This window comes from Trachurus japonicus, chromosome 22 (genome assembly GCF_045865225.1).
Source record: "Trachurus japonicus isolate A0001 chromosome 22, Traja_1.0".
Classification (NCBI taxonomy): domain Eukaryota; kingdom Metazoa; phylum Chordata; class Actinopteri; order Carangiformes; family Carangidae; genus Trachurus; species Trachurus japonicus.
In genome coordinates this window covers 1,052,159-1,064,658 of record NC_140928.1, presented here as the reverse complement: position 1 = coordinate 1,064,658, position 12,500 = coordinate 1,052,159, and the positions used below count along the sequence as shown (strand labels likewise).

At 48.2% G+C, this 12,500-nt stretch overlaps 2 protein-coding genes across 2 annotated transcripts in view; both read right to left on the bottom strand.

Moving 5' to 3' along the window:
• kiaa0586 (KIAA0586 ortholog) overlaps nucleotides 1-12,500 on the bottom strand; it is a 69,329-nt gene that overhangs the window by 49,779 nt on the left and 7,050 nt on the right. Inside the window, exon 8 of the mRNA XM_085767971.1 lies at nucleotides 9,422-9,557. Within this exon, the coding sequence (XP_085624097.1) occupies nucleotides 9,422-9,557 (136 nt within the window). The remainder of the gene's footprint in view (nucleotides 1-9,421; nucleotides 9,558-12,500) is intronic.
• On the bottom strand, nucleotides 4,667-6,751 carry irf2bpl (interferon regulatory factor 2 binding protein-like). Its single transcript, XM_085768142.1, is given in 6 exon segments — nucleotides 4,667-5,368; nucleotides 5,370-5,779; nucleotides 5,834-5,962; nucleotides 6,020-6,317; nucleotides 6,319-6,688; nucleotides 6,726-6,751. Coding segments are annotated over 6 exon segments (1,917 nt in total). The 3' UTR covers nucleotides 4,667-4,684.

Sequence of the window (12,500 nt, the reverse complement as noted above, 5' to 3'; positions counted from 1 at the left end):
TGCACACACACAGAGAGTCAAGGGCACCTTAAAGGACGATTCCGGGCAAATCCAACTCAGGCTGTATGTTCCTATCATTTCAGGTCTAACAGAAGGAATCTGAAGATGTTCAGTTTAATGTCTCCTGTTTTGCGGTAGTTATGGTCTGTCCCCGCGTCGCCACGGCAGCGATGAATGGGAGCTGATTGAAGTTCTGCTGCTTAGGCTGTTTCCATCCCTCAAAGCCACAGACAGCGTCAGATGGAGACTCAAACATGCAGCCAGAAGTTTATTTACTTCAACAAGCCGACATGTTTGTAAAACTAGATCTAATTCAAAGTCTGGCGGAGTCGAGACCCAAGTTGACGCTCGGTGTGTTCAGGTGCAGTGGGAAGCTCCCGTTGGTGTCAGAAACACAGGAATATCAACTCTGGACTTGAAGCTTCAAGTAAATAAACTTCTGGCTGCATGTTTGAGTCTCCATCTGACGCTGTCTGTGGCTTTGAGGGATGGAAACAGCCTAAGCAGCAGAACTTCAATCCGCTCCCATTCATGTTAGTTAGTTAGTTTTTTGTGGACATTTGTTTTTGGTCTCATAAAAACACAGACATCTTCAGGGCAGACAGCAGGACAGCAGTGGCAGTTACATTACAACACATCAACGTGGTGTTCAGTGCCCCAATTGCATTAGGAATAAAGGAATTTCTTAAAAATATTACGATTTGCCCCTGGCACTTTGTAACGTCTACCAGAGGGAAGAGGTTCAAACTCCCTATTGAGTAGATGAGAGGGATTGTTTGCTATTTTGACACTCTGTTTTCAGTGTTTGTTTTGTTTGTTTTTATTCTGTCTTATGCTTCTTATTTTTAATGTTTTGTCTTTATGTAAAGCACATTGAGTTGCCTTGGTATGAAATGCGCTATATAAATAAAGATGCCTTGCCTTGCCTTGCCTTGCCTTTTTTCCTAAGCACTTCCTCGCTGCCGTGGCGACGCGGGGACAGACCATAACTACCGCAAAACAGGAGACATTAAACTGGACATCTTCAGATTCCTTCTGTTAGACCTGAAATGTTAGGAACATACAGCCTGAGTTGGATTTGCCCGGAATTGTCCTTTACACACACACACACACAGTCAGGTGTGTTGTTGGTCAAAGAGAAAAAGGTGCAATGCAGCAAGAAAACAACACGACTGATGGTTTTAGTTCTAGTTCTGGTCCAGTTGAATCCTCATCAGGTTAATTAACAGTCGCAGCGTCACATGACGTCGTGTCGGGTCACACACACACACACACACACACACACACACACACACACACACACACACCATAAAGTAGAGATACGTGTGTGTGTGACTGAGCAGTTTCCAATCAGAACGTGCCGTCGCTCCGGCTGCTGCTGCTGCTGCTCTGTGATTGGTCGACAGGAGGAACAGGTTTGTGTCGGTGCTGCAGTGAAGCTGCAGACAAAGACTCTCTCCATCCTGCCTGCAGCTGTGGTTTCCACGGTAACCAGCAGCCAATAACACGCCGCTGCTCGCTGCCACCTCCCCTGATGTGACACACACACACACACACACACACACACACACACACACACACACACACACACACACACACACACACACACGTATCTTAGCGTGTCGCAGCTTTTCAAAATAAAAGTCTTCTCCAGTGAACGAGTTGATACCAACGAGTTTATTACAACGGACGGAGCTCCAAGGCACGTTACACCGTCACCACGGCAACAGAACAGGAGGATAATAAAACGCTGTGATGTCACGGCGACGAAGGAGGAGTTTGATTTTATTTTATTTTACTTTATTTTATTGCAGTAAAAACAACAAGAGTAAAAAAATGTGAACATCTGTAAAACAGTTACACAGCTGGTTCAGCTCCACCACAACAACTACACCCACAGGAGAACATCTACACATCTTCATCACCATCATCATCTTCATCATCGTCATCGCCATGGAAACCTGCTGCTCTTTGATCCTGCATCATCAATAAACTGATCCCTTCCGGTAACACTTTACAATAAGGGTCCCTTAATTAATGTTAGTTAGCACATTATTAAGCATTAATATATAAACTAATGCGTTAATTAATGCTGAGTAATGCATACATAATGATAACTAATTACATTATTCAACTTTTAAATGTATTAACTAACTTTGAGTAGTAAACATTAATTAACTGCTTAGTAACAGGCTAATGTGTTTCCTAACCCCAAGTAACCCATTATAATGAATGTTAATATATCTGTAAACAGTTAATTAATGCTTAATAATGTACTAACTAACGTTAATTAAGGGACCCTTATTGTAAAGTGTTACCTCACTTTCACTATTGATCCATTAGTCATTGTTATTCATTCATTACATCTGATTGGACCAGGACCAGTGACAAAAAACTAGAGCTGCTAGAACTAACATTATTTTCATTATCGATGACGCTGTAGATTATTTAAACGATTAATCCATTAGCTGTTTGGTCAATAAAATGTTGGAAAAACATCAGTCAGTGTTTCCCAAACCACCAGACGACATCGTCCTCAAATGTCTTGTTTTGTCCACAAACCAAAGAGAGACTCAGTTTATTGTCATAAAGGAACAAAGAAACAGAAATATTCACATTGAAGAAGCTGGAATCAGAGAATCTGGAGCTTTTTTTCTTTAAAAAAAAAAAACTACTCAAACTGATGATTAGATTATCAGAATAGTTGACGATTCATTCATTTACCAATCGACTATTGTTTGATTGGTTGTTGCAGCTCTAGAATAAAGTAAATCTGATCTTGTCTGCAGAAAGTGAATAAATCAATGAATCAATACTGGATCAAAGAGCTTCAGGTTTCCATGGGAGCAGCAGACTGACCGTGTGTTCACATCTACACGTCTTCAACCCGGAGAGGAAGAGTCTCTCCTCCTCCTCCTCAGAGTCGGCCCGAGGCAGAAGAGAACTGAGCTCCTGCTCGGGGCCCAAAAGGCAAGAAACCTTTTTAAAATTGTAGTGCGTAACTTTTTAGAGAAACACTGCGTAATTACAAAAAACGTATTAAACTATCGTTGCATTTCAAATTGTTGTTGCACTTTTCTGTTGCAGTGTATTCAAAACCAAACATTTTAAAAAGCAGATGATGTGTTTACAGTAAAAATGCATCGTCTGTTGGTTTATTTTGTTACTTTTAGTCGACCTTTAGGTGACATTCAGTAACTCAGTCCTATAGCAATTTGAAGATTAAATGTAAATCAACCCCAGGCTGCTACTTTTAGCTGCATTTGGTGCCATTTCAGAATAAAAACCTGCCAGGTAGGGATGTCACGATTATAGAGTTTCTTGGTGCGATTATTGTCAGAGAAATAATCACCATTACAACACTATGAATGTGTAAAATCAAATATAGTCAAAATGTATTTGCATTACTAATTATTTGCACAAAATATTTCAAGTATCTATTAATATAGGACCAATTATTAATCCCCTAGGGGAAGTGTTTGAAATATTCAAGTCATTAATTGTCATCTACCAGATGTTTAAGATTATTTTAAATCACGTTTTTTGGGGGGTTTTTTCCATTACAAATGACACGCTAACATTTAAATTCCTACGAATTCAATGTTACAATAGTTAAATGGACCAGTATCTGTGTGTTTACCTTTATTTTGGCGCCACATCTGCCGATACGGTTCAGACAATATCTTTTTTTGGAAAGTGACATTTTTGCGATTAATTAATTGTGGCATTTAATACCGCGATTAATTGTGAAAACAAGTCATTGTGACATCCCTACCAGCCAGGATATGATGATTCGTAATGACAGAGTAAAAAATGAAGTGGTATTATACTGTATAGGACGAATCTCCTTGTTGTCTACAACTACTTCCTGGTAGAAAACCAGCATGAGAACAATAGTGACGGACGAGAGTTTCACTATGTTTATCTAATTTTTCATGTCACTATATCACCGTTTAGACTAATCTGATGTTTGTAAAGTCTATAAAACCAATGATTGGACAAACATTACTATTTCTGTGTGCACATTTTTGTAATTAGTCATGGTTATCATAGATTAGCCGGGCTAACGGTTAGCTACCTGTTTAACTTTAATAACTCAGTGACTCAATAAACGCTCCATGAAAAAATATTTTCTCCAGCGGATATCTGAGTTCCAACATGACTGAGCTAACTGGAGTAGTTTCATGTCGTGTCCCACAACGGGAGGGTTTTAACAGCTGACGTCCTGCTGTTAGCTTAGCTACTGCTGTTAGCTTAGCTACCGTTAGCTTAGCTACCGCCGTCAGCTTAGCTACCGTTAGCTTAGCTACCGTTAGCTGTCCCTGTCAGCTGAGCCACTGATGCTTTCTAGACACTGTGATTCCCCCAAACTGAATAAATACAACACATAGCAACACAAAACACACACACAGAAATAGTAATGTTTCTTCAATCATTTCAGATTTGTCTAAACGGTGATAGGGCCTGAAAAATATGATATATAGCTAAACTCTCATTCGTTACTATTGATCTCATTCAAATTATGTGCAGGTTTTCTACCCGGAAGTAGAATGTAAACAACAAGGCGATTCGGTCTATTGCCAGTAATAGAGTGGGGGGGGGGGCAAAGTAATAGAGGGGGGGGCCAAAGTAAAGGTTTTGCCCCGGGCCCCGTGGAGTCTTGTTCCGGCCCTGCTGCTGATCCTCAGTCTCTCTCCTTCTTTACCTTCACGTCTCCGGCCAGGATGGTGGCGATCTCGCCCTGCATGAAGGCCCAGGGCACGTTGGAGCCCAGCAGGGGGCACTTCTCCCCGCTGGGGCAGTACACCTCGGCCCCCCCCGCCCCCCCCGGCCCCCCCGAGCCGCCCCCCTGGGCCTTGATGCTCTCTCTGGAGCACGGGAAGCAGAACTTGTGGCCGGCGACGGACGGACACTGGACGAAGTGCGTGTCCTCTAGTCGCTCGTGGCAGATGGTGCAGCAGAGGGGGGGGGCAGCGGCGGCGGCGGCCAGAGGGGGGGGCGAGTCGGCCGCCACGTGCACCTGGTGGTCCATGCCCCCCCCCACACCTACTCCAACGGGCGTCTGTGTGTCTCCGTTGCGGGAGGAAAGACGCCGTTGGCCGGACACGGAGGCGAGGGGGGGGGAAACCGAGTCCCGGTCCTTGTTGTTGTTGTTGTGGGGGGGGGAGAGCGTGTCCATCGGGGACTGTCCGTTCTGCTGCTGCTGTGGGGGGGGGTTGGGGGGCTCCGGGGGGGTCAGAGCGGAGGAGAAGGAGAGCCGCAGCGCCTCCGTCTGGCTGTTCATCCACTGCTGCCGCTCCGCTGCCCCCCCCCCCTCCAAGGAGAAGGAGTCTGGCTCTGGGGACGAGGAGGAGGAGGAGGGGGGGGGGGGCTTTCCGCTTCCTCACCCCCCCTAACCCCCCGGGTCTGGATCCACGTGGGGGGGGCAGCGGGGGGAAGGTGGTGGCCGCTCCGTCGCCGTCGTCGTCGTGCGGCTGCGGCAGCACGTCGTCACCCCCCCCCAGCCGCTCCCTGAAGACCCTCAGAGCCTCGGGCAGCAGGTCGCCCAGCGGCCGCCAGTCCCCCCCCCCATCCGTCCCCCCACCCCGCCCCCCCCGGCGCCGGTACTCCAGCTGCTTGAACCCCGAGCCGAGGCCGCGGCCCCCCCCCCCCTCCTTCAGGCAGTCTTGCTGCATCTGCCGCGCGGCGCCGCTCGCCGACGAGAACACGGTGCCCGAGCCCAGAGGGTACTCGATGAAGATCTTCAGCTCGTAGTCCAGACCCCCCGGCCCCCCCAGACCTGGACCCCCCAGACCCGGCCCCCCCAGACCAGAACCAGGACCAGGACCAGGACCCGATTTGGACACAGCATCGAAGGCGAGCACGCGGCCCAGCAGCGCGTGGTCCTTCTTGAAGCGCACGGTGAACGGCGTGCAGCCGGACAGGGCGACCAGCGTGTCCCGGACCGGAACGGGTACCGGACCTGGACCCCCCCGCCCCGGACCGGGACCGGGACCAGGACCAGGACCAGGACCAGGACCGGTCCAGGTCCAGTCCTCCTGCCGGTTGCGGAGCGACTCGCTCAGCTCCGCCAGAACCTCCGCGTTCCGCTGCTTCTCCTTCAGGTCGCGGTCCTGGTCGCTGCTGGACACCGAGGGGGGGCGCTTCCCCCCCCCCACCCCCGGCTCCAACTGCCCCCCCTGACCGGGCAATCCCCCCCCCAGGCCGGGTCCGGCTCTGCCCCCCAGGACCAGCGGAACCGGCCCCGGCCCCGGTCCTGGTCCGTTCAGCAGCGTCTGGGGCAGCAGGCTCGGGGGCACCGCCACCAGCCCCCCCCCGTGGCCCCCCCCATTGCCCCCCCCCTCGGCCCCGGGAGTTCGGGCTCTGCCGGTTCAGCTCGGGGGGGCCGTCGTCCGGTTTAAACCCGTTGTGCATCCGGTAGGACTCGAACCGGGTCCGGGGCTCAGAGTACCGGTCCAGTCCGGTCTGCTGCAGCAGCGGCTCCTTCCTGGTGGGGGGGGGCGGGGCTCCGGCCGGGGGGGCTCCCACTCCGTGCGCGCGCTTCAGGTGCCGCGCCGTCTCGATGACGAATTCGATCCGGTCGGCGCCCTCGTAGTTGACGCAGCCGCGACAAACCGGCTCGGTGAAGTCCTGGACCATGGCCCAGGGCCGGCGCGGCAGATCACACAGGTAGCAGGGCTGTCTCTGCCTCCGGGGGGGGGGGGCCGGGGGGGCCGGAGGAGGAGGAGGAGGAGAGCTGGGGGGAGGACATGGTGCTCTGCCCGGTGCTCTGGAGAAAAGTGATGATAATCCTCGGGGCCCAGCGCCCTGTAGGGCCACAGAAACGTCTAATCTTTGTATGACTGAATTATTCTGTTTAGACCCCGACTATTAATACTCATAGTACCGCTGCACTGGCATCAAAAGGCTAAATAAAAAATGATAATACATACGTAGTCTAAGAAAAAAAGTGGAAAAGTCAGGGGGTAGGGGCCCACTTTAGTATTCTTTCAGGGGGCCCAGAATTCCTAGCAACAGCCCTGGCTCTGCCTCTTCCTCCCGGTGGAGCAGCGACTCTGCCCGGTAGGGCAGCGACTCTGCCCGGTAGGGCAGCGACTCTGCCTGGTAGGGCAGCGACTCTCTGCCCGGTGGAGCAGCGACTCTCTGCCCGGTGGGGCAGTGACTCTCTGCCCGGTGGAGCAGCGACTCTGCCTGGTAGGGCAGCGACTCTCTGACCGGTACTCTGTCTCTCTCTTCCCGGTGGAGCAGTGACCCTGCCCGGTAGGGCAGCGACTCTCTGTCCGGTGCTCTGCCTCTTCCTCCCGGTGGGGCAGCGACTCTGCCCGGTAGGGCAGCGACTCTCTGTCAGGTGGAGCAGCGACTCTCTTCCCGGTGCTCTGTCTCTCTCTTCCTGGTGGAGCAGCGACTCTGCCTGGTAGGGCAGCGACTCTCTGTCAGGTGGAGCAGCGACTCTCTTCCCGGTGCTCTGTCTCTCTCTTCCCGGTGGAGCAGCGACTCTGCCCGGTAGGGCAGCGACTCTCTGCCCGGTAGGGCAGCGACTCTCTGTCCGGTGCTCTGTCTCTCTCTTCCTGGTGGAGCAGCGACTCTCTGTCCGGTAGGGCAGCGACTCTCTGTCCGGTGCTCTGTCTCTCTCTTCCTGGTGGAGCAGCGACTCTCTTCCCGGTGCTCTGTCTCTCTCTTCCCGGTGGAGCAGCGACTCTGCCCGGTAGGGCAGCGACTCTCTGTCAGGTGGAGCAGCGACTCTCTTCCCGGTGCTCTGTCTCTCTCTTCCCGGTGGAGCAGCGACTCTGCCCGGTAGGGCAGCGACTCTCTGCCCGGTAGGGCAGCGACTCTCTTCCCGGTGCTCTGTCTCTCTCTTCCTGGTGATCTGTCTCTTTCTCCCGGTGGAGCAGCTACTCTCTGTCCGGTGCTCTGCCTCCCTCCTCCTCCTCCTCCTCCTCAGCAGCGGTCGGTGTGAGCCTCGGAGCAGCAGCAGCAGCAGCAGCAGCAACGAGGAGCGGAGTCACGGAGCGGCTCCTCCGGCGGCTGCAGCTTATTGTTCCTGCTGCTGCTGGAGCTTCGCGCTGCTGCTGCTGCAGAGGAGGAGGAGGAGGAGGAGGAGGGAGGGAGGGGGGGGGGCTGCACTGTTTTCCCTGCATGCATCACCCCCCCCCCCCCCACTGAAGCTGAGGAATTCGGATGGTGCCCCTCCTCCTCCTCCTCCTCCCAGGAATGCCACCTGGTAGAGCGAGTGACGTCACCGCCCCTCCCCCCTCTAAGACTGAAATTACACAATGGCTTTAATTTAATTTTTTTGAAGTCTTTTTTTATAATTTATTTCTTTTATGAGACCTATTTATTTATTAAATGTATTTACTTATTATTTTATCATCTCTATATATCTCTTATATTATTTATCTACTATATATTATTTGTTTAAATGTCTTGGAATGTCTGTCGCTTTGTTTTTTTGTTCCCTTTTCAATTTTTGATGTTATTTGATAAATAAATTTATAAAAAAAAAAAGAAATTACATGACGGCATTGTTGCCCCCCCAACACACACACACACACACACACAGATCCAGCCACTGCAACAACACAACCGGATCAATGAACCTGATCAGCAGCTTCATTCATCTTCACCTGGAACCAGTCGATCAATAATAATCAATAACCTGATCAGATGAAGCAGTTAATCAGAGAATAATCCACAGTAACTGATCAACAGCTGATCAATCAATACACTGATCGATCAGCTGTGTAACAACCTGAGCCTCATCAATGAGCCAGGTATTGATTAATAATTATCAGATCGATTGATTCTGAGTGAACGGAGAGAAAGAGGAACAATTACTCAGCTGATTCGTGTGTGTGTGTGTGTGTGTGTGTGTGTGTGTGTGTGTGTGTTGCTAGGCAGGTTTCACCTCCCTGTTGTCCCCCCCTCCCCCCCTCCCCTCCTCTCTCTCTCCCTCTTTCTATCTCAGTGTAACGAGCCTCTCTCGTCCTCTTTGTGTGTTTTCCTGCAGCTGATCGATCAGAACAGTCGATCGGTCCAATAATCAATCACAGCCTCGTTAATATTGTTATAATTATTGTTATTAATATTAATAATATTGTTGTTGTTGTTGTGACATCATCATCGACACTCCATCATGTGACACCGACGAAGATGAAGACGATGATGTAATTATCAATAATCTTCATTGATCAGTAACGATGACGGAGTCAAACAACACACACACACGGCGGCGTGCCTCTGATGATGCGTACAGTCTGCGTTGCCATGGAGACGAGCCTGGTAACCGAGCAGCAGTGACTCTCTGTCTCTCTCACACACACTCTCTCACACAGACACACACACACACACACACACACACACAACCAATCAATCAATAATAACGGTTATTGATTGACCCCTCCCCCCCTCCCTCCCTCCCTACCTGGTTGGCTCAGGCCGTTGTCGGTGGTCGCAGCAGCTGGATGCTGTTGCCATGGAAACTGGGGCAGCGCCGACGGCGGCGGTGGCGGCGGTCTCCACGGCGACGGAGGAGCCGCTGCTCCGGTGAGTTCCTGCTGCTGGAGACACAGACAGACAGAAGGTCACAGGGTCACAGGAGGTCGACTCAGGTAACCGTGGCAACCAGGCAGCTCTGACCACACTATTATGGGCTGTCGTCTGTCTGGAGCTGCAGATCAGAGGAGTTCATTAGACTGAAGAAGAATGTGAATTAAAAACTATTTAATTGAAACAGGAAGCAAAGTTCAAAGAGCCGTTACTACATGTTGATGCTCAAAATGAAAATCAAATGAACTAAAATGTTTTTTGTTTTGTTTTTTATATTTTTATTAACAGCTCAACATAAAAGACAGAAATAAACATGATAACAAAAAACTAAACAAAGAAACAAACATTCACATTTTGCAGCTGCATGAAAGAAAAGTAGCTTAAAGCTATAATCTGGTACAGTGCATCAAATGGCAACATTTATGTTTGAAATGTACACTGTCCCTTTTAAATAAGTAGAGGCTCATTACATCTGGGGGGGGGGGTTATTTATGTTATTTATGGCTCTTCAACAAGTCCAAACAGTCCCATTTCCCCATTAGACAATGTTGTTAACATTGTGCAGCTGAAACCAGTGGGAAGTTTAGTGGTGGTGACGTGTAGTCGTCCGTTAAAGCCTAACGTTAGCTCTTTACTTCTGGACGTCAGATACGGTAGAAAAGGAGTTCATATGTGAAGATTATCTCACTGAACTAAACTCTGAAGGATCAGAAACCTGTAGTAGTACCTATAGTACTAGTAGTAGTACTAGTAGAAGCTGGTGTTTTAGTCACAGAGCAGAAACCACATTCACTTTCTACTGGAACCAGAAAGTGGTGAACTTCAGACCTGGATCGACTCTGTTGTTCTCTGGTTTATCTGAGGAGCCTCGACCGTTTCACACCAACAGAGTGGTGAATGTAGACTCTCTTACTGTTCTCCCACTATTATGGGATGTAGCTTTGTTGAAGACGAGGACGAAGCCAGAGACTCTGAGCTGTTTGTTTCATCCCATTCATCAGAAGAAGGCACTTTAAAAACCAGATGCACTGTAATGAATCTGAACGAGGAGTTTTGTTAAAGCAAAGTGTTTCCACACTACATTAATGAGCCTCCGCACCGTGAAATTCTTTGACCGGCGCAAGACAGACTCATGTTTTCATTCATCAAGAATTAAAGTCAGAGGTTGGAAGACGATCACATACCGTCGTAGTTCCCACCATAAACGGAGATTCATACGGCGGCGTTATTCTCATGACTCGCCACGAAACCGAAAGTAAAGAAACGCTGGTCGGCTCGCCCAGCATTTCCACCACCACTAATAATAACAAAATAACCATAGAGACAAAACCATAGATTTATCTAAAATGGACCATTAACAAGTGGTAACGGAGATTCATCCACATTAATATCAGACTTTTTTTTATTGTCACAGAATTTTTCGTTCTGCCGCTGGAGAAACTCCTCGTTGTCCCTTTAACAGCGCTTCTATACGACACCTTTGTCGATTAAATGCACTTCATTGTTCTACTACTCCTTGCTCTTTCTGACTGAAGCTATAGTATGATATATTGTATAAATTGTGATACTGTGATATGGTATTTGTACCATGCTGTACGTTGTTCTTATTTTCGTCCTTGTATAATTGTTAATTCTTTCCTAGAGCTAAATCTGGTCTATTTACATGTTGGATGTTCATGAATACGCAGAGTCCCGTTACAAATAAACTAATAAATGAAATGAAATGAGAAGAAGAAGAAACACTGACCATGTGGGCGGAGCCAATGTGACTGACAGAGTGTGTGTGTGTGTGTGTGTGTGTGTGTGTGTGTCGTCTGCAGAGCGTCAGCAGTGAAAAAGCTATAAATAACCTGCTGCTACATACAAACAGGCCGGTTACCACGACAACCAGCCCGCCCGTCTCCATCCCAGCAGCAGTCCTGATCTGTTCTGCTGCATCAGTCGCTCTGAGGAGGAGGAGGGGAGGGGGAGGGGGAGGCGTTGCCGTGGCAACATCTTCCATGTGTGATGATGAGAGGGAGGGATGGAGGCTGCTGCCCCCTGCTGGTCTCAGATCAGAACCACAACCAACTAAACTAGTCAACTCCTCTAGAATAAAAACTCAACTAAAATAAAACACATTCACCACAGATAAATGATGTTTCTGCTTTTGGTTCGACCACCACAACCAAGAATAAATAAATCTGACATTAAAAAGCGTGTGTGTGTCAGACAGACGATCAAACAAAGCAAAAACACAACACAATGTAGAAACAGATTAAAACATAGTGTGATAGAAAGCTGTAAACAGGATTGGTTAAAATGGGTGTTGATTGCAACTGTAATGCTGATTAAATTATTTCTTTCTTTTATTTTTTTGGCTTCACTTGTTCAATTATTGGATACTTGTTTCCTTCTCTGACTCTGAAACCATGAAGAGCTCTGATGGATTTACTGGATTAATGAATTAAAGGCTAGTAGACAGCATTTATAAGCTGGATAGCTTCAGCTTCAGTCTGCACCTTTTAGATCCATGTATGAACTAGTTGAACTAACGATGGTTTTATGGAAGGTTAACTGATGCTCAACTGAAAACAATTTGTGTAAAAGATCAAATAAACTACTACTAAGACTGATTCTTAGTTGTAGTTGTAGTTTATTTATGTATTTCTTTTTTTTTTACCCAGAGACTTAGAGATGTAGCTACTTTTTAATGGTAATATTTATTAGAATTCCCATTTTTAATGATGTATTTATTCATTTTCTTACATGCAACTAGCAGATTTTGCACACAGCTGCCAACTTTCTTTTCTTTCCTGGTTTCTCTGTTATGTTATGTTATGTTATGTGTGTGTTTGTGCTGTTATGCTGTTATGTGTTTGTGTTTGTGCTATGAGCATGTGGTGTGCGAGCCCTTTAAGGGATTAATAAAGTAGTCTTGAATCTTGAGTCTTGAGAACTCACTGAAACTAAAC